The sequence below is a fragment of the Coturnix japonica genome, chromosome Z (assembly GCF_001577835.2).
Source record: "Coturnix japonica isolate 7356 chromosome Z, Coturnix japonica 2.1, whole genome shotgun sequence".
Classification (NCBI taxonomy): Eukaryota; Metazoa; Chordata; class Aves; order Galliformes; family Phasianidae; genus Coturnix; species Coturnix japonica.
Window position 1 is genome coordinate 28,529,957 of NC_029547.1, and position 27,924 is coordinate 28,557,880.

Here is a 27,924-nt window from a genome sequence, read left to right on the forward strand (position 1 = left end):
GAAGGATCTGTTCCTAATCTTCCCAGGCACAGAGGTGAGACCTCACCGGCTGTAGTTCCCCGGGTCGTCCCCTGCTGCCCGACTTCTTGTAAATGGAGTGACGTGAACCCTTCTCCAAATCATTCGGGACCTCACACTGACAGCCACGACTTCTAAATAATGATGGAGAGCGGCTCGTGCAACCACCGCAGCATTCCTTCAGGACCCTGGGATGCACGCCACTGGCCCCATACAGACTTTATACTCATTCAGTCTAAGAGGCACTCTCGGACTTGCTCTACCCTTACAGTGGGGAGGGAGTTTACGCTCCTTGTCCCCACATGGAGGTATGGGGGTGCAAGACTTAGGGACGTGAAAAAGACTAGAATCCTGGCCACCAGTGAAGACCGAGGTGAAGAACTCATTCAGCACCTCAGCTTTCCTTCATCTGTTGAAGCCTTTTCTCCTTTTAAATTTACCAGAGTAGGTACGCCCATTTTGGCCTGCTCTTCTGGCCAATGGTACCTGTAGAAGGTTTCTTATGTTTTCAATCCCTCCCCAGTTCAGTTCTGCCTGCGCCTTGGCTTTCCTGATCCCACGTCTGCAAGTTCGGACGGCATCCCGGTATTCTTCCCGGTGATACAGCCTTGTTTCCAGAGCTTGTACACGCCTTTTCTTTACCCTCAGTTCTCTTAGCAAGGTCCTTGCTGAGCCATGCCGGTTTTCTACCTCTCCTGCCCACTTTCTTAATCAGGGGAAATGGAGACCTCTTGTGCTGCCAGGAGGCATCCTTGAACAGTAGCCAGCTCTCCTCAACGTCCTTATCTTTGAGGGCAGCGCGCCAGGGGATCTTGGCCAGCACTTCCATTGAGTAGCTTGAAGTCTGCTCTTCTAAAGTTGAGCATCCTGGTCCTGCTCTTTGCCAGGCCCACATCGCTTGAGATCACAAACTCAACCAGCATGATCGCTGGACCCAGCAGCCTCCAACCTTGACGCCTTTGATGATCTCCTCAGCGTTGGTGAGCAGCAGGTCCAGCAACGCTTGACTCTGTCGTCTGTCCAATACCTGACCAAAAACTATCATCAATGGATTCCAAGAGCCTTCTGGAGCCTTGCAGCTCGCCGTGTGTTTTCCCAACAGATGTCAGGATGGTTGAAGTCCCCCACCGGACAAGAGCCCGGAGCCAGACGCCTCACACATCTGGAGCAAGAAAGCCTCATCAGCAGCCTCCCCTTGATCAGGTGGCCTGTAGTATAACCCCTAATACCAGCTGACCTTTATTAGTCCCATCTCTAATCCTAACCCACAGGCTCTCTCAACTCTTTCTTGACTTGTTTCTCCATGGGGACGCCTCACAGTTTAATCCAATTCTCTTGACATAAAGGCGACTCCCCCACCCTTCCTACCTCGCCTATCTCTCCTAAAGAGCCTATAGCCATCGATGGTAGTATCCCAATTGTGAGAGTCACCACCATGTTTCCTGTGATAGCAACAATGTCATAACTCTAGAGTGCATCACAGTTGTCACAGTTCCTCCTGCTTGTTACTCAGGCTCTGTTGCATAGTATAAAGGCACTTCAGCCGGCCTGTCCGTCTCACCACCTTCTAAGGCGATCCAGGATCCGCTGAGAACAGTGCCATCCCCAGCACCCCTGCCCTAACTCCTCCTTTTGCCACTTGCAATCTTTGCCCACGGAGTTTGGTACAATCCCTCGAATGCACCGTTCAACCCCAGTAGCCCTTATTTTGCCCCCTTTCCCCCTTCCCCCCCAGGGCCCTGGGCAACCTGAGCTAGTAAAGGCATATGTTTGGTGGCCCTGCTAGGCAGGGGGGTTGGAACTATATGATCCTTGAGGTCCCTTCCAACCCGGGTAATTCTGTGATTCTGTGATTCTGTGAAGTCTTCATGTAGACCCGCTTACAAGTTTACGCTGGTAGCAAGGAGTTGGAAAGGTGCGGAACTTCCTGTGAATGCCTGCTGCCCCTGGTTCTGTCTCTAAAAAAGCCTGGTCCCAACCACCCAAAACCCTTTGGATATTTGTATGTGTTGGTAAGATCTACTCTCGGCCTTCTCCAGAGTCTTAGAATTACATGATCATTAAAGTTGAAGAGAAACTTGAAGGTCACCTAACCCACCCATCAGCCCACAGCCACCACTAGCCCATGTTACTGGGTGCTGATACAAGTTGCAGCTTGATAAGATCCTTAATGGAAAACCTTGAATTTTGTTTAGATAATGGGAAGGATCTGCATATTGGACAGATACAGGAGGTTCCTGAGACTTCATATGTGTTAGGAAGGTTCTCTAGTCCTTGCATGTAATATGTAATGTAATATGTATGTACCTCCAGAAAGGTACCTAAATGCTTGTAAACTATTGACTTTTTTTAACTTTTCCTTTTTTAACATCTCCTCCCAACCTGGCATCAACTTACTGAAGGTACACTCAATCTCCTTGTCTGCACTGTCAATGGAGATATTAAACAGGACTGGCCCCAGTACTAACCCCTGAGGATCACCACTAGAGACCAGTTGCCAGCTGGATTTAACTCGGTTCATCACCACTCCCTGGGCCCAGCCATGCAGCCAGTTTTTCACCAGTGGAAGGTACACCTGTCCAAGCCATGAGCTGCCAGCTTCTCCAGGAGAGTGCTGTAGGAGACAGTCAGAGGAGGTTGAGCAGACCCAGGTCTCTCAGCATTTCCTCAGAAGGTAAATGATCTGGGACCCTGATCATCTTTGTGGTCCTTTGCTGGACTCTTGTCAGTACCCCCCTGTCTTGACTGGGAGACAGTACTCCCAGTGTGGCCTCACCAGAGCAGAGTACAGAACAAGTCACTGAAGAGGCTACATAGATCAGTGGATAGGTCATAGAATGGTCTCCCTCAGTCTGCTGGCCTCATTCTTTTAGATGCACTGCAAGATACCGCTTGGTATCTGTCTTGGCCAACAGAGCAAACTGATCATTCATGGTTCACCTGTGTCCACCAGGTCAGCTAGGTCCTCCACAAAACTCCTTATCATGACATTCTAGAAAACAACCAGATTGGTCAAGTATGACTTCTTCTTGGTGTGTACATGATGACTACTCCTGATGATTCTATTTTCTTCCACTTGCTTGGGGGTGGTATCCAAAATAAATTGTTCCATTGCTTTCCCAGGGATGGAGGTGAGGCTGGCTGGCCTGTAGTTTCCCAGGTCCTTCTTCTTGCTCTTTTAGAAGACAGGAGTGACACTGGCTTTCCTCCAGTCCTCAGGCACCTTTCCTGTTCTCTGTGACCTTTCAAAGATGATAGAGAGTGGGACCACTCCATCACTTCTGCCTGCTCCATCAGTATGCATCAGTGCGTCCCATCAGGGCCCATGGATTCATGTGCATCCAGTTTGCCTAGATAATCTCTGATTAGATCTTCCTACACCAATTCTTCCTTTCCTCAGACTCTCTCTCTTATCTCCAGAGTCTGGGATTCCTGAGGGGCAGTCTTAGTAGTAAAGACTGAAGAAGAAAAGCATTTAGTAGCTCCACCTTACTGGAATCCTGCATTACCACAGCACTCACCTCATTCAGCAGCTGGCTCACATCTTCCCTACTCTCTATTTTGACATCCCTTACCAGATTTAATTCCACGTGGACTGAAGCCTTCCTTGTTGCATCCCAGGAAGTCCTGACAGCACTCCTGTATTCCTTCCAAGTCAGCAGATTCTCTTTCCATGGTCCATAAACTCCATTCTTCCACAGTTACGGTCTAGAACATGTCCATAGACCAATGGATAGGGCACAGAATGGGCTTATATACACAGCCTCATTAAAACTCTTATGTAAGGGATTACATCATTTTACTGATGTTAATCTTAAGTACCAGTGTAGATATCCACGAAGATGAGCTATACAAGGTGCCAGCCAGCTCTGCAGAGCTGTATGGGTGCCATGTTTCTTCGGTACTGGAAACACAGGATCAGTCCCATCACTTGTACTGTGTGCTCTCTGAGTGCTACAGAGAGCTGTGCTGCAATATCTATTCTGAAGATCTGGGTTGTATTTTGTCTGGTAGACCAGTCTCCAGGTTTAGTGTGACTGTTTAAGGTGGATGCAACAGCTAGAAGAGAGCAGAATCAAGACTTAATCTTTCTTTAACTCACTCTGTTGGATCTAAGTGCTTGAAGTTCTGGAAAAAGGAGGAGAATAAATACATCACTATAGTTGTAAAATTGGGAGGTTGGACACAATGATCTCTAGAGGTCCCTTCCAACCCCTACAATTCTGTGATTCTACAATTCTGTGATAGTTCTGACCTTAGCAGAACAAGGAGCAACAACTCGCTTCACCTGCAGGCCGAATGACAGCCTGCTACTTTGTAAAGCTGCAAACCCACACCTGCAGGAAATCACTTGGAAACAATGTTTCAAACAGAAGGTTCAAACTAGAAGCTCAAGATGCAACTATTCACAAGAACAGTTTTTCATCTCTGAAGCTCATTCATAGCTTGCTGTAATTTATCTCCTACCAGTGTACCAACCTCTTACGTTAGCAGGCAGCAGATCTGGTGGAAGAGCCACAGATTCTATCTTTCAAAATGAAACCATTTGCTAAAAATTGGTGATCCACTTTTCTAAAGTTTAATAGCATCAGTATGGTAGGCTACTATCCTCCAATACAGTATCTTCATTGCAAAATATACATATTTTGTTATTGTAAGTTGTTCTGAACAATTTGTCTACAGTCTTCTGTTTACTCAACACATTAGTCTGTATTTGAAGTTCAGTTTCAGTCTATGTACTTAACAATGTACTAAGGAGCCTGATCATTGGCAAAATATCATGGAAACTTTTTGTTTCACTTTTAACACTGCATCCATTTTCTTTACTTGTTTAAAATGCAGTAGTCTCAGTAGTCTCTTTTAAAGACCACCCTACCAAAAGATGAAGCCAGAATCACAGAATCCTAGGGTTTGGGGGGGACCTCTGGAGATCATCTAGTCCACCCCTGCTAAAGCAGGTTCCCTAGACAGGTTTTGAATATCTCCAGAGGATGAGACTGCACAGCTTGTTTCCTCTGAGTAAAGAAGTTCTTTCCCACGTTCAAGTCATCTTGAGTTGTTTTTTAATTAGGAAAAATCAAAATATTTTCAGCAGCCCATCTGTCATCTGAAATCAAATCACTGAATTAAATACACAGAGGAAGGCTTCTGATTACTTAGAATCGACATATTCAAAAGATCACTTCCGAAGGCTTAGAAAATTGGAATATCTAAAACAGATTCCAAAAGCATTGCCTGAAAACTAAGATATGATCTTGTTTACTCTGATCTGGAAGATGAACATAATTATATGACTAAACAGAGCAACAACTGGGCCAAGGGAATTTCTGCAGATTGTCAGTTCCTGCATAGTAAAATGCTAATATATGCACTTATTTTTTCTTCAGTAGCCAACACTTTATAACTTAGGAAAAAATAATAAACTTTAACTACAGCTGAAATATGAACCAATCGAAGCCCCAAACCAAATAATTCTCTGCCTACCAAGGCAGATGCAATCTTGTGTTTGTTTGTACCTTCAGCTAAACAACACCAGATGTACAGCCTACCTTGTTTGTAAACAGCTGCTGCCTCAAATGATCATCTATTTCTCCAGAAGAGAAGAGTGATATGCAGAAATCAAACCCTATAGCTCAAGAGATACCAAACAGATATGTTTGTCGCAGCAGTGTGTATATGCTGGGTCCAAGGGGGGGTCATTCCCCCTAACTTGCACACCACAGGGCAAAAGCTCAGTACAGATATAGGCAGAATTAATGCATAATCAATTATTTTCCCAGAATTTGTGTACATATTGATTATATTTCCAAGAACCCTTAGCATATGGTCCCTTCCCCTTGTGCATGTGTCAGGAGCAGCTGGGGGGGTCTCCTCCTAGTGGCTGTGAGATGAAGGCTCATTGTCTTCCTCACGAAGGCTCGTAGCCCTCCTTGCTATAATCTTCTGACCCTCTGGGAGCTGTAGCTCCCAAAACAGTTCTAACTTGCCTTGTGGACATCCTATCACTTACTCATTAAAGATCCTCAAGTTCAAAACACTTATCTTTATGTCCTCCACCACCTCCCCCCCCACACACACACTGTCCTAATCCCAGCTTGTTGCCATCCCCATTCTTTTAGCAGCCTCCACATATTTGCTTCTGTAAACTATCTTTGCCCTTTGTTTCTGTGAACCATCTTTTACTCTTCACAGGGAGCTTCCACATTAGGTGTGTTGATTGCCTTCTCTTTTCTGATAAATTCTTGTCCAGCTCTCTGTGGGAACTTTGTATTTATGTCAGGGGTACAAGAAAATCAATCAAATTTGACTCCTATAAGACACTGGAAAACTGCAGTTTCTATCTGTTCAGCTGAGTAGGAGTGAAGCTTTGCCATCAACATTTATAATTGACCTTTCTGAATATAATAGGACAGCCTAGAGCACAGCAGGACTTCCTCAGTAGCCACTGTAGTTGTTGTTTTCTGGGGGGTCTGAACTGAGTTTCAGCAACAAAACTAGAAGCAGGATGACAGCTCTTCTCAGGAGGACTTCCCCTCCTGCACCAGCATGATGGGGCAGAGCCAGCAGCAACCTAGTCTGTACAACTGTGCCTCAGGCCTTACGTTGAGGGTGGCTGCTCCAGCACCAAATGGTCATTGTCTGCCAGTGTCGGAAAACGTAATCATGAAAAGACTGAAAAGTCACGGCATGTGCTACCTGCTCCATGCAGCCCATCAGCACCAACGTGCTGGACTGCGACTTGCTGAGTGTGACCACAAGGTAGAGTCAAAACCACGTGTGAGCTGACAGGCCTCATAACTCTGAATAAAGAAGGGCCAGACCCGGCTAGACCGATAGTGAGGAAGAAACTATTTAATAAGCTGACTCGACGGTGGCTGAAACGGTGTGAGAAGACTGTGATGCTGGCAGGTAAACAAGCCGGGTGCGGCCGGAGGAGGCTGCGGGTGCGTTGGGGAGATCCAGCAGCCCCGGGCCTGGCAAATGAGGGCTGCGAACCGTCAGGAAGCAGCGTGCTGTAACGGGTTTGCAAGGTGACAAACAAACAGAAAAGGCGTATCTGGGACAACCGCGTTTCCAGACAAGGACGGCGATAAGTAGCTGCTTCTCACTTGTAAATGGGCGAGATATAGCGGTGCTCAGATTTAGCAGAGGGTTGTTAGAGTTAAGGTACTATGGTTAGGCTGCGGTTGGACTTGATGATCTTCAACGTCTTTTCCAACCTGGGTAATTTTATGATTCTATGAAATTACCGGCGGGGTAAAGCCCGTGGTCGAGTCAGTGGACGCTAAGTAAAGGTCCGTGAGTCCGAGCACTGCAGGGCAAGGTGCCGCGGCTGCTGGAGGAGCGCGACCTCATCACCCGCCCCCTCCATCCCTTCCCGCCGCTACAACCGCAGCACCGCGCCGCCGTTCCCTCCTCCCCCGCCCGGCAGAGCCGCGGCGGCCCCGCCTCCAGCGAGCGCAGGAACGAGCCACTCGCAGCTGAGGAGGGGGGGGCGGTACAGAGCGGGCCCGCTGACTCCCTCCTCTTCCCGGAGTGCGCGGACGGCGATCTCCCACAGCGCCTGCCCCCACCAGCTCTGCGGCGGGCGGACACGAGCTCAGCAGCCGCCCCCTGGCCGCGCCGCGCGGTGCCGCCCCCCGCCGTGCAGGTGGTACCTCCGCGCCGGGGGGGTGGGAGAGGAGCGCGGCGGCGCCGGCTGCAAGCGGAGGTGGGCTGCGGGGCGGGCGTCAGCGTACGGGGGGGAGCGAGGCGCTTCAGCGCTGCGAACGAGGGGCAGAGCCTGGCCTGCGCCCGCTTCAGCGGCTGCGCGCCTTCGGCGGGCTCGGGCGGTGCGGCCGAGTGGCGGGAGTCGTGAGTGTGGGGACTGGATCTGCGCGTGGCCCGCGCGGTGTCGGTGCCGCGAGCGGCGCTCACGGCCGTTGGGCTCGGCGCGGGCAGCCAGAGAGCGCGGTGCCGCTTCCCGCCCGCCGTATCACCCGCGGTGTGTTTGTGTCGGCAGCGGGGCCTCGGGCGGAGCGCCCTCCCCGCGGCCCGGTCCCTGCTCGCGGCGAGGCAACAGGCGGGGGCCTGCACGGCGGTGAGACAACATGAGCCGAGATTTTAAACCCGGGGACCTCATCTTTGCCAAGATGAAAGGTTATCCGCATTGGCCGGCCAGGGTAAGTCCCCTCGTCCCGCTCTCGCTTCCCTTCCCCCCCCTCCTCTCCTTCTAGTCCCACTGTCCCCGCGCTGTACTGTCCGGGCACCTGCGGGGAGCTTTGCCGCTGTGCGCTCCCGCCCACCCGCCGTGCGGTGCCCCGGGGTGAGCTGACTTACCACAGGCGCTGCAGGCCCCGGGCTCGCCCTGTGATGCCCCCCAATAGCAAGAACCAGTTGTCCTAATTTGAGTAACTTTATATTCCAAATGTAGGCTGCTGTACGGTAGCATGAGGAACACTGGAGCTGTGGAAGGACCTGATGATGCAGAACTGATGTTTACAAATAACGGCTTATTTATTTATTTATTATTATTATTTTTAACCGAAGGAGGATACCGAGTTGTGGCAGGGTTCATCCTTAGTGCTGAAGTCAGGTGTTTCTGTAGCTTTTCCTCTTAAGAGAAACTGAATGTAAGTGCAGATTTGTCTGGTCCGTTCTCTCCTCACCCCTCTCCTGGTAAGTGGCTGCTCCAGGGCATGCTAGTGGGTGTGAACTTGTAAGTGAGGCTAATTATGAACCGTTTAGCCAAGGTGCTTGATTAAGAATTTGTTTGTGACAGTTTCCTTGGACAAGTTATCAGCTTAGCTTATAGGTAGGTAGCGTTGCAGTGTGTTATGCTGAAGGAGAGATTGTTTTGATGGATTGCTGCTTTGTACCCAGCTCATCGTACCTCTCCTTAAAAGAAGCTTAAAAAAAAAAAAGATAGGGAAAGTGCTGCATTGAAATGAGGTGTTGTCACTTCTTACTATTAACACACTGCCCTAAAGACCTACTTTACTTCTCTGCAGCATTGTTTTGTTTTTGCTTTTGTTTTTGTTTTGTTTTTTGTTTTTTTGTTTTTTTGTTTTTCCTAATGCTTAGTGTTTTTTAGTATTTCCTCTTAGACTGTTACTAACTGTTGCTTGAGTTTAACTGTAGTTTGTATTTACCTTAGGTTGATGAAGTTCCTGATGGAGCAGTGAAACCTCCAACCAATAAAATGCCTATTTTCTTCTTTGGCACCCATGAGACGTAAGTCTTTTATACTTAAGAGCCCTTTTTCTTTCATTGGTTCATATTTTTCATTAGTTCACGTTTCATTCAGCAGCAACTTAATGACTTTATCTAAACACTGTGTATTGTAAAACTGCAGTGATCAGTAATGTATCATCTCCTAAATTTATCTCTTTTGACAAGATGTGTTACTTTAATGTTTGTTTGAGCTGTTCAGGGGAATGGTAGACTGTAACTATAACATGTACTTTTTCCTTCTCAGTAGAGAAACAAATCCTACCCAAAGTGGTATGACTAAGTTTTTCTTTCTTCAATAATGAAGTTTAATTATAGTTCTGTATATACCCAGATATTGTCGAAAATCTGTTCTGAAAGAAAGTGGAATAACACTGACAACAGTGAAGCAGGTAAAACTTGGGGGAGAAGCAAATTTCCCTACACTGGTTTTCAGCTTTTGTGCTTGTTTGTTTTTTCCCTGGAGACATATGGGGTCTTATTGGTTTATAAGATCTTGTGGAAAAAGTAGAATATCCTGAGTTGGAAGGGACTCACAAGGATCATCAACTCCAATTTTTGGCTCTACACTGAACCATCCAAAGCTCAGACCTTATGACTGAGAGTGTAGTGCAGATGCTTCTTGAATTCTGGCAGCTTAGACCGCTTCCCTGGGAGCCTGTTCCAGTGCTTAACCAGTCTCTGGTGAAGAACCTTTCACTAATATCAACTTCACCCTTCTCTGCTGTAGCTTCATGCCATTCCTTCAGGTTCTTTTGATGATCACCAGACAGAAGAGATCAGCACACGCTCATCTGTTCCTCTTGTGAGGGACTGTAGGCCATCGTGTGGCCTCCTCTAGGCTGAACAGAGAGTTTTCAACTGTTCCTCGTACTTCTTCTTCCCTAGACCCTTCGCCATTTTCATAGTCCACCTTTGGTCTAAGTCATTCCTGTACTGTGGTGCTCAAAACTTCACACAATACTCAAGCTGAGGTAGCACCAGTGCAGTGTAGAGTGGAATTATTTGTTGTTGGTGCTCCCAGTGGTATTAGCATTTTGCAGTCACACATTTGTTTTGAGGGGACTGCAGTCCACTGCTAAGTTCTGTTGCGGCTCTGCTCTGTTGAGGATGGGTTCCTGGAAACCTGATTCAAGTTTGCAGTGTTTCAATACTGTCCCTTTACCTAATTAGACGCTTATTTTAATGGTAAATTTAAGCAATACGGTAGGTTATCTTTATTCTTAATTCTTTTCCCCAGATGCTTTTGCAGTTAAAAATACAATATTGTATAGTTTATCTTCCTTAGCAGTGTGTGTGGTTCTGGGTTGATGTTGTACTTATGAAAGTTGTTTCTAAGTTAACATACCTAGATTGAATGTAAAGGAGAAAGAGCTCATTGTCTGAAGTTTCAGAAATACCTCTGCAAATTTTGAGAAGCATCATGGTACCTTTTAATTTTCAGTTAGGTTTCTTGACTTGCTCTTGGCTTTGGGATTTTTTGCTAATTTACACGGGCAAATTTAGAACGCCTTAACAAGATGATGTTCTACTGCAGCCTAATATTCATTGGGCTGTATGGTCAGGGCAGTTTCATATACTACCTTCAAAGTTCAAAGACATCCTTTACTTTGCAGTGTACTAGCTAAACTGTCTTGCTTTTTTTTTTTAAATATGTAATTTATGTGGTGCTCCTCAGAGTGGCAACAGATGAAACTCAAGCTTTTTGATCATACTTAATGTTGCTTACAGCAGGAAACCTGTGAGTAACAATGGGAATAAACCAATCAGATGACGATGCGCCATTTCACGGTGTTAAGTTTTCTTTAGGTTTGTAGCAATAGCAGTGAACTTGTGATCTGTCGGAAATTAGTTAGATATATCAGTTTTCCGTGCTTCTTAATGGAAAATCAGTATGGTACACTTGTTCTCTGCCTTGCTTTTCACAAGTTAGTTTCACATGTATGCAGACTTAGGTACTCTGTATGTTCAGGATATAATTATTTTGTGCTGTACGATAAAATAATACTCTAAGTAATGGCAAACATCTGAAAAGCCAAATAACTAGTTTAATCATGTAGAAAGTCCTTGTGTGTTCTGTATCTATCACTGCTCTAGCAGTGTGTAGGAAGAATTAGAGGGGTAAATATAAACACAAGTGACTTGAGAGTGATTGTTTATAGATTTGTAGGAGTAACACCAACTTAGTTTTGCAGTTCATTAGAAACAAGTGTAAACTAGTAGTTTATTGCTATTGTTGAAGATCTGTCTAAAAACAACTAAATCTCTTGCTGCCAAAGTGTGGTGAATAGGCATATGCTTAATATAGGCTTTGAGGATTTAGGTGTTATTTTTATTTATGTACTGTCTTAATGCGGCAGCACTACCCTTTTCTAAAGATGTATTAAAAAGTAGGTGTTTTAAGGCTTTATTTGTATCTGTTGTACGGGTAGATAACACTGTTGCAAAACTTGTGTCATAAACAGATATAATGTTGCTTAGAACTGTGGTTTCTAGACCCTGTATGTTAGGGAAAATACCTCTTTTCATTCCATTTTCTTGCTCATTTTTGGTGCATCTGTGTTTAAGTACACCCATCCAGTACATTAATTTTTCATGGCTTTTTTTTTAAGGCTTGAGGAATATGGGTAGAGCCATACAGACCTTGGGAAAAACACTAAGTGGGTAGAGAAGAAAGGAGGCAATGCTTACTGTCTTTTCAGTTTCTTTTTGTTGCCTCCCACTTCACTCCCCCCCAGTCTTTTGGTCCAGATATGAGGACTTCTACAGTACACATTTCCTTCCTGTGCTGTCTGAATTGTCGCTACCCATCTCTTCTTGCAAAGGGGTGTGTGCAATCCAGTCTGCTACATGGGCATACTTGACACTTTTTGCATGTGGGTGAGCATTTTGCTGCTGGAGAAAGAGGTGCTTAATCCTTCTAGATAATGTTCTCTTTTGGCTTAGTAGAGTGTCTATCTACAGTAGCCCTTCTGAAAGGTGTTGAAGAAAGCAGGAGAATGGAGGTCAGCATCTATATTGTTTCCCATGAGCCACTACCTCAGAAACAAAATATCTGTAACTTTTCAGATAGTTTTCTGATGTGAAACAAAGTTGCATCTGGGGTCATAGCAAAGCTGTGATTGAAATACTGAAGCACCATCTTTGTCTTAGCAGCGTGTGAGTTGGTGCACTGAAATCCTAACCTGAAATGTCTTGGGAGTAGGGCAGGGGCTATATAGGCTTTATTCTTCAGCATAAACCAGAATATTTGTCCTCAGTGATTTGTTTTTCAGTGTCTAGCTTAGAGAGAATAATAGTGTGGAAATGATGACTTTGACACATGAGAAAAGGAAGGACAATGGCTTTAGTTAGACAGCTCTAGGGTAGGGGTAGTGTTGTCCAGTGTTTTTGCCTTTTTATTTGTAGTCTATGAACTATATGGGAGAGTAAATGAAAAAAATTGGTATTAATGGAGAACAGAACTAGGGAACAGCCTTATAATAATAAACAGTTTAAAGCTTTTATTAAATTCTGTTAACAAAGTGATGTGTTTCTTTACACACTGAAATACTGAATTAATGCTGAATTACACTGTGTTATCAAAGACTTTGATGGCCAAGTGCATTCAACTGTAGCTGGTTGGTACATTCAAGTGTTGCTTTTTTCCATGTCTTATACACTTAAGATTCTTTTTCAGTTTGCTTGTTTAACTATGTTGCTTTTAATTTAGTAATTTCAAGAGACTGTACTCATTAGCTCGGAACTATTTCTTCTGCTTTTATTTGTTCTCTTGCACTATGCTGTCAGGATGCTTTATTTTAAATGTTGAACTAGTTTTAATAAAGAAGCTCGTACTCTTCTTGTTTGTTTGCAAATTATTTGGTTTTTTAGTTGTTTTGCTTTACAGTAGTTTGCTGAATTAACAGCTGCAATCTTGCAATGCAGCATTGGCTTCATCTTGCGTGGACACTCAACGCTTGAGCAAGGAGAGAGGCCTTGTGTATGGTGCCAGTAATGAAAACTTGGGCCACTGAGGGTAGAAGTTGAGAAAACTGAAGGTGTATATGCAGCAGATTTTATGCTCCTAAGTTGTGTTTCTTTAATGTTTGATGCTTAATGTTTCTCCTTTGAAAAAGCAATGTAAAACATGACATTTTTTCATGATAATTTTTTTCTCTATCATCTGAAGGGCATTTTTGGGACCAAAAGACATCTTCCCATACTCTGAAAACAAAGATAAATATGGAAAACCAAACAAAAGAAAGGGTTTTAATGAAGGGCTGTGGGAAATTGACAACAATCCGAAAGTCAAGTTCTCTCATCAACCGGTAAGTTACACAATCTGCAGCTGTTACTGTACTATTGAGTGGAAAGAAAAGCAATGAATGGCCTTACTGTAGTGTAATGAATTATTACCGTCACTCAATTATAGGTTTATTTTATTTTTTAATAACAGGTTATTTCATGTAAGTGGGGATTTCTATTCAAATAATATATGAATATATAGAATTATATATTATATTATATATATATATGAATATATATATATATGTATATATAATAAGCTCGTGGCAGATAACATTAACTGTTTCAGAAAAGTTGAAGTTATGTTTAGAATGCTGCTCAGTCATGGTGAACACTGGGTTTATGTAATTTGGTTGATCAAATTTTTGTAACTCCTTGTTTCTAGCTGTCTTGGTAAATGTCCCAAGCTTAAACTGGAATTTAATTGTACCCATAAAAAGACTCAAAATTCTTTTTAGGAGGGGGGAAAAAATATGCAAACCCTGTCTTAATAATTTTATGCTGGTCTGCCATCCCTGAACATTCCATTGACTTTCCCTAGATACAGGGGGTGCTGATCACATGGTGGGGCCTCCAGGTGGTACTTTAGTACTACTTAAAAGGATAGATGTATTTACTTGCTACTTCTATACCAGATCACCATTTCTTTAACATTAAAACCCTCCTCCATAACATGTCCCAAATTACTGTCTCTTTACTTTAGATGTTAGATAAGGAGTTGGTAAGCTTCTTAGGTAGTCAGCAGAAAAGAGGATGTGCTCTGGATATACCTGTTCTCTGCTCCTAGATAGAGAAAGATGCTAGTTCTCTGATCCTGGTGAGAAAATTGAGTCCTTGTACTGTTTGCTCTTTGCTTTGTGATAATGGACATACTGCCTGAATAGCTGAGATATTTATATTATTATATATTAACTATAAAATAAAAATATACAGTTGAGTTGTGGCTCACAACTGCTTAATAATCTCTGTACGAAAAAAAAAAAAGAAGAAAAAAAAAACCCAAACAATTCAGCAGCAAGGTCTTCTAGTGTAGTTTTTTTTCTTAGCATATCAGTAATTTCTAGTAAGCTGTACTTGTTTTCCTAACATCTCAGGCACTCCTAAGTACTTTTCCAATTGGAGATAGGCAAAACATGTTGCCAGCAGGTTTATACATAGCTATTGCTTAGTCTAGCAACTATTTTGTGGAGATGTTCTTTCTAACTTTTCAGAATCATTTGAATACTTCAATCCAGCTTCTGTGGTAGCTCTTTAATAAACTCTGTGTTGTGGTAGTGTTCTCTGTAGAGCCACTGGATTTTATTTTATTTTATTTTATTTTATTTTATTTTATTTTATTTTATTTTATTTTATTTTATTTTATTTTATTTTATTTTATTTTATTTTAAACTATTTTCACCCACTATTTCTTTTGAAAACGAGACAAGACAAAATAATTACACAAGCAGTATTTAAGTTCTGTCCTCCCGCTAAGTGATCCTTAAAAATGAACTTCCTGAGAGTATCTTAACTCTAAAATTAGACGGATTACAGAGTGACAGTAGTGACTAATCCAATTATATATTCAGTTTTTACAGAATTAATGGAGTGATGTGGTAGATGAGTGTATGTTTGGTGGCCCTGCTAGGCAGGGGGGTTGGAACTACATGATCCTTGAGGTCCCTTCCAACCCGGGTAATTCTGTGATTCTGTGATTCTATGAGGTGAAAATTCTGAAGAAAATTTGCCCATAACTCCAGAAAATACTTGGTTTTGTTAGCCTTCTTGTTTTATCCTGTGCTATGTGTTCTTTGGAGTGGATCTCAGTGAGCTCATCTTTTACTTTCAGGCAGTTCAGATGGTGGTGAAAGAGAATACCTGCATGTGGCAGCCACGTTCTGGAAAAGATATGGGAATGTAAAACTGATTAAGGGTTACTTAATCTGACATAAAAGCACCCATAAGAGCCTACTTTAGGGAGAGTTCTTTTTTAGTATTTGATGCTTTCTACTTAGTCAGTCATGATTCCCCTGTTGAATTTATTTTCAGAATGGAATATTGTATCACTGTTACTTCAGAGAGTCACAGATTAGGTGGAAAAATACCTGGCTTTGTCCATTAATAAAACTGCAGATATATTTGTTTTTTTTTTTAATTCTTCAGTTTTACTTGTTTCATCTTATGCATTCATACAAGCATTGCTTTTCTTTCTTTACAAAACAATGTACAACTCACAAGGCTGAGGTTTCAGAATTAGCTTGTTTCATGTTCTTGTCAGTTCCCTTGGTGTTTTGACTCCACTGCAGCTCTCCAGTTGGTGAGGGTGTTGCCTTAGTATCGTATTCTCTAAGCTGGGAAAATGAATACTCAGAGGTTCTTCCTCGTAATAAGAGGATGCTCTTCTGCCTAGTAAATAAGAAATAATCTCTGTTGTTGTCACTGTTAGTAACTAAAGGCTTTTTGAGAGTAGTGGCTCTAGACATTTTAGTCTGGGAAGGAAATCGTTTGAGTATTAGATATAATTATTTGCATGGTTTGTGTAAGACTCCTATGGAAAGTAGGTTGGTAAAATGGGGAGGCTTAAATACCAAAAAGGGCTTTTAAAGCCATAAGCAACAAAACCCTTTCAAGTCAGAGAATTCTGAACAATTTAGGTAACTAACATAAGGGGGTTTTTTTGTTTGGTTGGTTGGTTGGTTGGTTTTTTGTTAGTGATGTGCACAAGGAGAAACAAAGACATTTGAGAAGAATACATTAGCTTCCATCTTTATGCTTCTGTTTCCCTGTTTATGTTCTCTGGTCCCTTTGGCATATGTTACAGTCAGTCCCTAGAATGAGGCAGTGGAGGTGTAGTTACTTTGCTTTTGCTGCTCCTTGTTTCTTTCTTCACCTATGGGTGGGCTCCTCCAGGATTGTGGTTCCCTCAAAGGTGTACCTTTTTCATAGAATCATAGAATTACTCAGGTAGGAAAAGACGTTAAGGATTATCAAGTCCAACCACAGCCTAACAATAGTACCCTAACTCTAACAACCCTCTGCTAAGTCATATCTCCAACTACTACATCTAAGCAGCCCTGAGCCCTGGTGGCAGTGGGTGAAGAGCTGGGAGGAGGCTGAGACAGTCTGAGGACAGCCCCTCAGGATTCTCCAGCAACTTGGGGCACAGACCCACAAACCTGCCCCTATGCCCAAGGTAGTGTAAGAAAGGATCAGTGTAGGGAGCAAGTGATCTTGAAAGTGGTGATAAGTAGTTGACTGAAGATTTGGAGGAAGGGTTACTTAAGTAAACTGTAAAGTGAAAAAAAAATTTTCTAAAGTATTTTGAAGTAGGGCAATATATTATTGCCTAATAATATGTTGCAGTAGTCCAAATGAGTAAACATATGTTTCTTAGCTATGTTCTTGGAGATGAATGTACCTTAAGATATTCCCTTTGTCTGCGTGTGATGTACGCATTACTGTTTGGTGTAAAAACAAAAAATAAAAACATTATTAGAGTTAAGTGAAGGACAGTAGCAGGGAGGACAGTTCTGTTGTCAGCTTATAAATGGAGCGTGAGTGGGGAATTGTGTCAGGCCTCACAGAACGTAAGTTTAGAGGGGAAGTAGTCATGTGGACAAATTGGCAAAATTGAGCTTTTATTTTGGATACAAGACAGTATTAAAGTGCCAGACTTGTCAGCTACTCATAGGGAGAGATTAACTTGCATTTTTTTCATTATCTCTTTTTGGGTATATTTTTTCTTGATAAGTTCATCTGAGAGCTGCGTTTTCTGTTTAACTGCCAGAGCTAGCTGGAATGTTCTGAAAGCAGTATTTATATGTAGCAGATGTTGCTTATAACTGCTAGTAAGGGAAGTGGAGGGTGGAAAGAAGCTTGTGGCTTGGGCTGAAGTCCAAAACCACATCCGCAGAGGAGAAATTATTAAAGAGACAGGGGGGTTCTGCCAGCTTTGTTTGAAGGACACCTAGGAGTGAGAATGCTATCCATAAAGTAATGGGATGAAAAGGATTAATTTTGACTTCACATCACTTATCTGTGTCTTTGACTTTCATTCTTTAGCCTTTGTAATGCTTTCTTTGCTCATATTTTCAGGAGCAGGTTGCTAGCACTTATTAACTTAGATTGAAATCTCGTTTTAAAAGCATTTATTGACAGGAGTCTTGGAAGATGAATTTGACTGAAACTTAATTTTTCTTAATTATGTGTGAGAAAAATCTTTGCAGTAGTTTTATCTTTATTGCACCAAAACTTGAGGGTGTTATCATGAAAATACAACTGAAGTTGAAATGTAAAGGAAATGAAAAAAATTAAATATTCCTGTAGTTCTATTAAGTGTTTCTTACGGTGATGTTTTCCTCAGTAGCTTACAGGTGATAGAACACCTCTCACTGTTCTTGTTCTGTAGTCCAGGAAAGGATTTACATTTCAATTATGATTTCTCTATTGAAGTCCCATCCAGCTGTTAACACATCCATCAAAGAAACTATTCAAGAAAGCAGTCAAGAGGCTGCAGAGGGGAGTGAAGAAAAATCAGGAGCCAAAAGGAGAAAGCCATCTATCCCCAAAGTAAGTTACTCAATTTGTCTTTTGTTTTACTAGAAATCTTTTAAGTAGAAATTGTATTGCTAGATTTTAGTTAGAGTGTATAGTTTTACTGCCATAGCTGCATTGCCTTTGTTTGTTTATATTCTTGAACGCATTAGCATTTGTATCCTTCAGTATACCTTGCAGGCATTGTGCATGCTTTTCAAAATTAATTTATTTTCTGATCGATATTTCAGAATCAGAATGCACTTAAATACATAGAGTATTTCTTAAGTATGTGAGATTCAAAACTACCTCCAAGGTATATTTTTACCTTCTTTTCAATGAGGACTGTTTAATATTGTAGTCTGGTGCAACTGTCTCTTCTGTTACGGTGCTTTTTTTTTTTTTTTTTTTTTTTTTTTTTTAAGCCTAAGAGAGTCAGTCTGGGCTAGAGGGGTTTTCCAGTGTATTTGAATTATTATTATTGTGTCAGTTTGAATTATTACATACTTTGTGAAAGGATATTGAAGATAATAGTACATAATAGGTACAAAAGATAAGCTGTGTTGATTGAATGTTGGATCAAGGAAGTGTCTTTTGAAAAATCAATAGTTTATATAGACAGTGTTTAACTTAGTTGCTTTGTAAAATTAAAACCTTCTGAAACAAGATTCTGTTCTTAAGTATACTGTATTTGTACTAATTAAAATGCCTTTCTACCTGAAATGTTTTTAGCTTACTGCTGCTGTACGTAGTCCATATTTTGAGAGGAATCTTCCTAGCTTACCATGCATTTAATGATAATGACACATGATAAAACCATATCACATAGTTTTTAACTTTCTGCCCTTGAATATTTTGTGTAATTCATGTCCTTTTTCTGTAAAAAGGTTACATGTTGTCTCTTCTTAGTTTTCTTAGACTGGAATCCTAAAATGATAAAAACTGAGAAGCAGATGAAGCTGATAAGTTTATGGTGTCTCATTTATTTCTGGCTTGCTTCTGAGCACTGCTACACTATGGTGCAATCAGTGCTTTTAACTGACAGACTCTTTCAAAAAGGCTTACTTTATTCTAATAGTTTGCCAAGTGTTAGTGCAGTTCTTCTGCAGGAGTTTGCAACTGTCCTCTAGTACTGATTCAGAGTTGAAACTGAAAACTTTTCAATGTGCTTAATAATATATAGCATATTCCTTGAGGAAGACTGATGTCTAGGAGCTCTAAGCTTGTTTTCCAAGAAAGGGAAAAAGACCTTTTGAGGTTAGTAAATGAACAAAATATTACTGTGCTTTTACTATACCAATATGTAATATCAGGAGTTGTCTATGATTGTGTCTGTTTGGAGACTGAATATATTTGTTTCTGTCAATTTATTGTTGCTTTGAGAGTTCTTAATATCATGGAATGGTTTGTGTTAAAAGAGACCTTTAAGATCATTTAGTTCCAACCCTCTGTGCTACAGGCAGGGACATCTCCCACTAGCCTAGGTTGCTCAGAGACCCATCCGGCCTGGCCTTGAATGCCTTCAGGGAGGAGGCATCCACAGCCTCTTTAGGCAGTGCCTCACCTCTCTTATGGCAAAGAATTGCTTCCTAATATCTAGTCTAAATCTACCCTCTTCCAATTTAAAACCATTTCCCCTCATCCTGTCACTACATGCCTTTACAAGAAGTCCCTCCCCAGCTTTCCTGTGGGCCCCCTTCAGGTACTGGAAGGCTGCTATAAGGTTTTCTCAGAGCCTCCTCTTCTCTAGGCTGATGAGCTACAACTCTTTCAGCCTGTCCTCATAGAGGAGGTGCTCCAGCCCTCTGATCATCTTTGTGGCCCTCCTCTGGACCTGCTCCAACAACTCCACGTCCTTGTGTTGGGAGCCTCAGGACTGAATTTGCTGCCCTGGGTAGGATTTCATGCGAGCAGAGCAGAAGGGCAGAATCACCTCCCTCAGTGTGCTGGTCATGCTTCACTTGTTGCAGCTGAGGTTAAACTTTTGGGCTGCAAGTGCACATTGCTGGCTCATGTTGAATCATCAGCTGATGCTCCCTAATCCTTCTATTCAGAGCTGCTCTTAAACCATTCTTTACCCAACATGTATCTGCTTGGGACTGCCCTGACCCAGGTGCAGGACCTTACACTTAGCCCTCTTGAACTTCATGAGGGTGGTTGGCATGGACCCACCTCTCAAGCCTGTCCAGATGCCTCTGGAGAGCATCCCTTCTCTGTATCATGTCAATTGTACTACTCAGTTTGATGTTAGCTGGAAGCTCGCTGAGGGTGCACTCAATCCTCCTGTCCATGTCATCTACAAAGATGTTAAATAGCAGCACTCACCACCAGTCTCTGATTGGACAATGAGCTGTTGACTGCAACTCTCTAGTGCAACAGTCCAACCAGTTCCTTATCCACTGAGTAATCCATCTGTCAAATAGATTTTTTTCTCTAGTTTGATGACTAGAATGTCATACAGGACAGTATCAAATACTTTGCACAAAGACAGGTGTAGGTGATGTCAGTTGCTCTTCTTTATCCATTGAAAATGCAAATCCATTTTTAAAGGTCCCCAGCTTTGTCAGGCATGGCTTGCCCTTGGTGAAGCCATGTTGGTTACCACCAATCACCTCATCTTTATTTTCCACGTGCCATAGTAGGGACTTCAGGAGGATCTGATCAATGATACTGCCAGGCACAGAAGTGAGACTGACATATATGTGATTTCTTGGATCTTCTTTTTTTTTTTCCCTCTTCTTGAAAATGGGGGTTATGTTTCCCCTTTTCCAGTCAGTGGGAACTTCACCAGACTGCCATGACCTTTCAAATATGATGGATAGCATTTTGGCAGCTTCATCTGCCTTTCCCTCAGAGCCTGTGGATGGATCTTGTTGGGCCCTATGGACTTGTGCAGCACAAGTTATTTGGATGTTCTCAAACATGATTTTTCACTTACAGCAGGTAGATCTTCCTTCTCCAAGTTCTTGCCATTACTTTCTGCAGTGTGGGTGGTGTGGCTAGAGCCCTTGCTGCTGAAGACTGAGGCAATTTAATACTAGCAAATTTTGAAGAAATATGTAATGTATTTCTTGTAACTACATTTCAGAAACACTTTCCAATATGTAATTTCCTGGTATTATTAGTAAACCTGCTAACTGTAAAACTGCTCTTTCTTGTGAATGCACACTGCTGGTAAAAGCATTTGCTACTGCAAAAGGGAAAGCTTAAACCTTTTCTTGTACTGAACTGATTCATCACTTTGCTTTGCTGTCAGTGCATTCAGCAAGTAGCTTGTGCTACTGGGGATGGCAGTGGCTTTATGCATCGTGTTTCTACTGAGAAGTGCTTCCTGTGTGTTCTCAGCAGATATTTTGACATGGAAAGAATAGGTATAGCCCCTTGAACACTAAGAAAAGTCCTAATGAGATAGATTCTTGTAATCAGTTTTGATCAATTTAAGGCAAAATATGAGCAGACTTATTCTTTTCCTTTTGATATCAATGTAACTATATCTCGTTTTTAATCACAGAACTCTGATTCTTATGGTTTTAGTGTAAGGTGATAGAGGAGTTGTAATCTCAAAAAGAACAAGTGAACTAGAACAGAACAGTCCTCAGTGATATTACATGTTTTTAAGTAATCATCAGTATTGCATGGTAACCTGCCGCCTGAGCTGCTCTGTTCAATTTTGAAGTTTTAAGAGCTGTTGCTGCTATTAAAGGAAATTATGCAACAGGTGGGGCAAGTCAAGAAGATGAACTGAAGTTAGGAAAATAAACAACACCAACACATGTAGGCTGCAAGGATGTCTTAATATTTACAAGTGAATAACTACAGACTTTGTGTTCAAACCTAACTGCTTATCTTGAAATACAAGTTTTCACTTTAAGCAAGAAAAAAGAAAAAATGACATGAAAGGCATGTATTAGATGGTTTTATCACTAATAATTGTCTGAGATAAGATAAATGCCTTGCACATGGTCTATTTCATAGAATCGTAAGGTTGGGAAGGAACTATAAGATCATTGCTATATGAAGTAGGGTTTGGACTTTTTTCAACATGGTCCATGATTCTTTGTATGTGCAGAAAGACTGATCCAAGTGAATCTTGAATTCATATTATTATTATTATAAGAAACATCATTGTGACTGGATTATTTGTGTCTGGATGGCATGAACAGTTAGAAATACTCTTGTAATGGTAATACAGTGAAGTAGTACAGTTACCACAACTACCTCAAGTGGTATGTTACCACAAACACAAAGTGGTCTTTAAGACACAGTGGTTTGCAGCATATGAAAGTGGTCCTGCAGTTAGTTTCAGTGCATACATAAGAAAGCGTGTATACAGACTGAGAGTGAAAAGCAGCATGGTAGTTATTGGTATGGTCTCATTTGACATTTTCTTACTTTTTCACATGTTTTTGACTCTGTATTGATTCTGTTTGCAGTTATCCCCTAAAGGGGATAACAATTTGCCTGCAGAAGCTGAAGCAGAAGAAAAAGAGATGCATACTACAAAGGAAGATGATATACCTTCTGAGAAAAACGGCAAAGAAGTATGTGAAAGCTTATACTGTGTACCAAAGAACATTTTAATATTACATCAGTTAATAGAGAAATTTTACGTGCTGCGAAGCTACAGCTACTGCTAGCATGGCAATCTCAGTTTGATATACACAACTTACTGTGTGTTCACTCTCATTGAAATTAGCAGGAATAGAAGATTTCATCAGGCAGACAAACCAGATTGAAGTTTACTAAGTTCAGTTTAAAAATTGGGGGAACAGTGTTTTCATCATTCTGTGCTGAAAATGCAACTTTTTTCTAAAGGAGTAGATAAAAGAGATTAGATGCTAAATTATATTTTAAGTAAAGGTTTGCAATAATGTAGCCTGTCTTATTTCTTACCTTTCACTAGGAAACCTTGGTTACCGTATAATGATATTTAGAAGTGGGAAGTGTCTATATGATCATTTTTGTGTAAATTATATCCTCCTTTTTCATTGTGGGAAGAAATAAAACAACCTAGAAACGTGTTTTTGTTTGTGGGAAGGATCCCAGAAACTTAAAATCATATCAGATATATATTTTCCTAAATTCTTAGCACCATTTTTAATTTTTCACAGGGTGTGGTGAAAACAAGTGATGCGTCTATTCCCAAAGTTGCTAGAAGAGGAAGAAAAAGAAAGGTAGCAGTATACTTAATTATTTCACCTTACTGGAATTTTGGGGTGGGGTGATAACAGCTATTGTTTTCTGTGGTGGCAAGTTATGCGTAAGTTACTCGACTTAACTCTTCCACCCCTTCCAAAAATAGATAAAAGATTTGCAGGGATTACTATTCTCCTGAGAGAACATTTTACATTTTTGTTTGAGCTCAGTAAGTAGAGTAAGGAGTTTCCTTTTTTTCGCACATAGTCCAGTGTAAGTGAGAACAGTTGAGATAAAAGAATGTGCTTTGAAGCTCTGAAGGAAAAAGGAAAAATAGCCTTCACAAGGAACCAGCACCTGAAAACTGCTCTTTTCCTAAGATTGTATGTTTGTTTCTTCCCAGAAGAGACCACAGTTACTATGAAAGAAGCTGTTCCACCTTTTGTCTTACTGTCTTCCACCATTGGTGTTAATGTGGATGTACAGAAAGCTAGATTAAAATGGAGTAAAGTTTAACTTTAATTTGGAACTACTTCTTTTTAAGTTGATATATTAATGCTGACAGCAGGGATAAGCGCAGAAGTTTACTTGGTGTGTTTGCCACAAATGAGTAGTATACTATTATTGGCTTCATGAAAGTTGCATGTTTGTGTATTCTTACAGAAGCAACTTAAGTGAAATTAATTTTGAAGCTTTTAAAAAACACCTTATCTTAAAAAAAAAAAAAAAGAAAAACAAAAAAGAAAAACAAACAGAAAAAGTAAATCTGAAATAATATTCAAGAGAACTTCTAGTCTGAGCAGCAGGGAGTTGAAAATACGTGTAAGAGTGCATATACCTGATAACTGTAAATGGGAGAGTAGCTTCTCAGATGAAACCAGAACAGATCTTGTGCTTTACTTCTTATAATGTGCTCAAATCATGGCTGTAGTGTTTGGGCTTTTTTTGTTTGGTTTTTTTTTTAGTTTTATTTAGCATAGCTGTTTTTTGTTTGTGTCATGAGGCATTTCAGGCCCAAGATGGCTTCTTCTGTCATGCTTAACAGCTTGAGCTGACAGATTTGTGTTTGGTGCATGCTGTATGCAGTAGGGGCTTTAGCCAAAAATTTGTGATACTGCCAGACACTGCTGAATCAGAATGATTAAGGTTAAAAGGGGCTTCTGGATTCACCTGGGCCAACACCTCTTCTCAAACAGAGGCACCCAGAGCAGGTTCCCAAGGTCATGTCCAGGCAGCTCTTCAAGATCTCCAAGGAGGAGACCCTATGGCCTATAGCAACCTGTGCCAGTGCTTGGTAACCTGCATAGCACAGAGGTGCTTCCTCTGACAAAACCTCCTGTGTTTCTTTTTGTGTCTGTTGCTTCTTTCCCAGTGCTGGACACAACTGAAAAGAGTCTGTCCTCCTTGCACATTCCCTTCAGGCATTGATAGGTTTTAATAAAGTGACTTCTGAGCTTTTTGTTCTCCAGGCAAACAGTCCCAACTCTTAGTCTCTTCTCACAGGAGTGTTCTGGTCACTTGATTGTCTTGGTAGGTCTCCAGTGGACCCTTTCTGTTATGGTCTGTGTTTCTCACGTTCAAGTCTGGGCAACCCAGTACAGTATTATAGGTGTGTCTTCACAAACACAGAATAGAACGGAAGGATTCCTTCTCTTGACTATTAGCTTTCTTAGCTGCAAGGGCAGATTGACTTGTATTTAACTTAGAGTCCTTCAGGACCCACAAGTTCTTTTCTGCAGAGCTGCTTTCCAGCTGAGTGGCTCCAGTTCCTGGAGTTGTTCTTCCTCATGTGCAGGAGTTTTCTCCTTGTTGGACCTCTTCAGCCTGTAGAGGTCCCTCAGGATGAGCTGTATGACCTCCCCGGTTTTGTCTCATCTGTGAATTTACTGAAGACATGTTCTGATCATTACAAGCTGGCACTGAGTCTTTGCACTGCTGAGCACTACCCTCTGGACTTAGTCATTCAGATAGTTTTCAGAAATCCACCTCGCTATCTGCTCATCCAGGCTGTGCTTTGACAGTTTCTTTTTGCTGTGCAGAATCAGAGTCATTACAGAAGTTTAGGAGGGAAGACAATATCCACTACTCTCCTCTTGCCCATCAGTGATACCATAGAAGCTTACTGAGTTGGTCTGTCATGACTTTTGATAGTCTCTTCTTACCTACTGATGATTTGCTAATCCTTTGTGAGTTCAGAAATAATTTCTTGGGTTTAGCTGTTCAGTCGCTTTCCCAGGGAAGTTGCTGAGGCTGACCAGCTTGGGACCTACTTTTTTATGAAGATAAAAGCAATGTTTGTTTTCCTCAGGTGCCACAATTAAGCAAAGATTGTAGAAGAGTGGCTTTGCAGTCACATCTTCCAGCTCCCTCAGTACTTAAGATTGAATGCCATTGGAACCCATGGATTTGCAAGTGTCTAGTTTGCTCAGATCCTTGTCAATGAAATGTCTGTCTTGCTCTGGTCTTTCAGTTTGGCCTCTGGGACCTTGAATCTCTGAAGGCTAATCTTGCTTGTGGAGACTGAGGCAAGGAAGAGATTCAGTTGGAACCTTGGTCTTTTCACTTTTCCCAGTAACCAAGATCTCCTTTTTCCTTCAGCAGAGGCACCACATCTTCCCCAGTCTTTCTTTTGTCACTGACATACTTTGAGAAACTCTTCATATCTTTGGTGAGATTAGATTCTCTCTGGGCTTTAGCTTTCTTAACTTGATCCCTGGCTCTTAACGATAATGTCTCTGTTCCTCCCAGACTATTTGTCCTTGCTTCTACCTTCTTCCTATTTGTGTTGATTTTGGCCAGGAGATCCTTGTTTGTTCATGTGAACCTCCTTGCATTTTTACCTGAATTCCTTCGTTGGGATGCATTGCTGTGGAGCGTAAACAGAAAAATGTAACATTTCAAGGGATGTGGTACAGGCTTGTAGTTAGAAAAGAGCATTGGCTGTGCAGTGGTGCAGCCTGGAATGTTTACTTGCCTTTAAAGGAACATGGTGTTTTCTTAGCCTTGGAACTGGATTTTTTTTTTTTTTAATCTTAATTATTTTTTTTCTTAAATTGTTTATGCAAGATAAACACAGTAATGATGTACTTTAGTCCTGGTTTAAGTTTGTTTTTTAAAAGTCTCCAATTACTACTGCATCCAAGTAGAATATAAATGTATTTGCTGCTATCTGATGTACCTGCATCCAGGACACTAAAACCTTGAGTGTATTTTCTCCTGTTAGATTTTATTAAGGTTCTTTTTATCTGCTTTATAAAATGCCTCTGAGGGAGATGCCCGTGCATTCCTTGAGATCTTCTTTTGTCATAAGTTTTGTCATAAACCCTGTTTACAGTCCAGCCCCTCTAAGATGGCTGTATTAATGAAGTTCATCATTTCTTGTTAGTTCAGTTTAGCTTTTGATTTTTTCCATTGCAGATAACAGGTATTTGAGAAGCTTTATCTACTTTCATGATGCTGTGATGTGTCGGAGAGATTATACCACTTAGAAGAATAATATTTGTGTATAAGGCAAAATGAATTTCCATCCTTAAAATTGGGAAGCTGGGTTTAGACAGCCATTACCAATTTAAAGAGTCTTAGAATTCTTAAATTTTTGGAACTCACGTATTGGGTTTTTTTCTTTGTTTTCTGGAGATAAATGGGCTGATACAGGCAACTGAAACATAACTGTATCGGGCAGTCATGGAATGGAGAACATGAAGCAAATGATTAATCAAGCGTCATCTGTTACAAAATTTGGATTTATTTTTATTTAGAAAAAATAGAGTAATAATGAATGCATTTTAAAACCATTATCTGAATGCATTTTAAAAACTGTTGTCTGAGAAAGTATCTGAGAACTTGGTGCTCTGTGTTTTTCACTTGAGAAATATGTTCTTTAAATTAGGCTGAAAAACAAGTTGACTCTGAGGAAGCAGCAGTAGTGGCAACAGCAGCAGTGGTAGCAGCAGCAGCAGCTCCTGTGACTGTATCTCCAAAAGTAAGCCCCAAAAGAGGAAGACCAGCAGGTAACCAGAAAAGAATAATTTAATATTTAGTCCCACTGGTAATTAGATAACTTAGCTTAAGGTAATTAGAGAGGGTTTAGTGTACCTTTCCTGTGAGCTAATACAAAGTACAGATGCAGTCAATTGTAAAGAGAAAATATATCTCAAACTTAAGAATGTAGGACATAAATGGATTTGAATTATTAATGTTGATGCTCTGAATAAGACTTGCTGTTTTGGGGTAGAAGAATCACCTTCAGAAAGACATTCTTCATACAACACTGATAAAAATAGACTGTTCAGTAATATTCCTCTGTGCAATGCTGATTTATAGAGGTTTCTGTATAGAGAGAATGCTGTAGGATGCTTAAATTATTGTTACAACATCCTTGAAGTGTGAGTGAGAGAAATGGGGGAAGACTGTGCCAGTAGGTGGAGCTGAGAGAATAATAATAGCAAGCAAAGAGCAGGAAAGATTTGTTTAATTAAATGCATAAATCAATCTGTGTAGGTTGACAGAAAAAGAAAATGAAAATTCAGCTACTTTATTTTAAACTGTTTAATTTGAAAAATTTACTTAAAATTCTGCTGTTCTTGGTTTTTGCATTTCCTTCAAGGTAGCAATGATCTGATTTATCGGAATTTCTTTGGTGAGCTTGTAGATACTCTTGAACTGATCATAATACAGTTCTTGCAGCAATACATTGCCTGAGAGTCTAGTCTGGGAAACAAATAATAGTTTATACTCATCTGTATTTACTGACAGCATAAG

The 27,924-nt window shown here is 41.3% G+C and overlaps 1 protein-coding gene across 4 annotated transcripts in view; it reads left to right on the plus strand.

Annotated features, from left to right (window-relative positions):
- Positions 1-7,729: 7,729 nt before the first annotated feature.
- The window catches only part of PSIP1 (PC4 and SFRS1 interacting protein 1), a 35,296-nt gene continuing 15,101 nt past the window's right edge, over positions 7,730-27,924 (plus strand). For 2 of the 4 annotated variants that reach the window (XM_015849021.2, XM_015849024.2), the window contains exons 1-7: positions 7,730-8,180; positions 9,155-9,231; positions 13,400-13,538; positions 17,947-18,063; positions 22,461-22,568; positions 23,139-23,201; positions 27,053-27,173. In XM_015849021.2, coding sequence (XP_015704507.1) covers positions 8,109-8,180; positions 9,155-9,231; positions 13,400-13,538; positions 17,947-18,063; positions 22,461-22,568; positions 23,139-23,201; positions 27,053-27,173 — 697 coding nt within the window. In that variant the 5' untranslated portion in view covers positions 7,730-8,108. The remainder of the gene's footprint in view (positions 8,181-9,154; positions 9,232-13,399; positions 13,539-17,946; positions 18,064-22,460; positions 22,569-23,138; positions 23,202-27,052; positions 27,174-27,924) is intronic. The other 2 variants (XM_015849022.2, XM_015849023.2) reach the window with 2 other exon arrangements.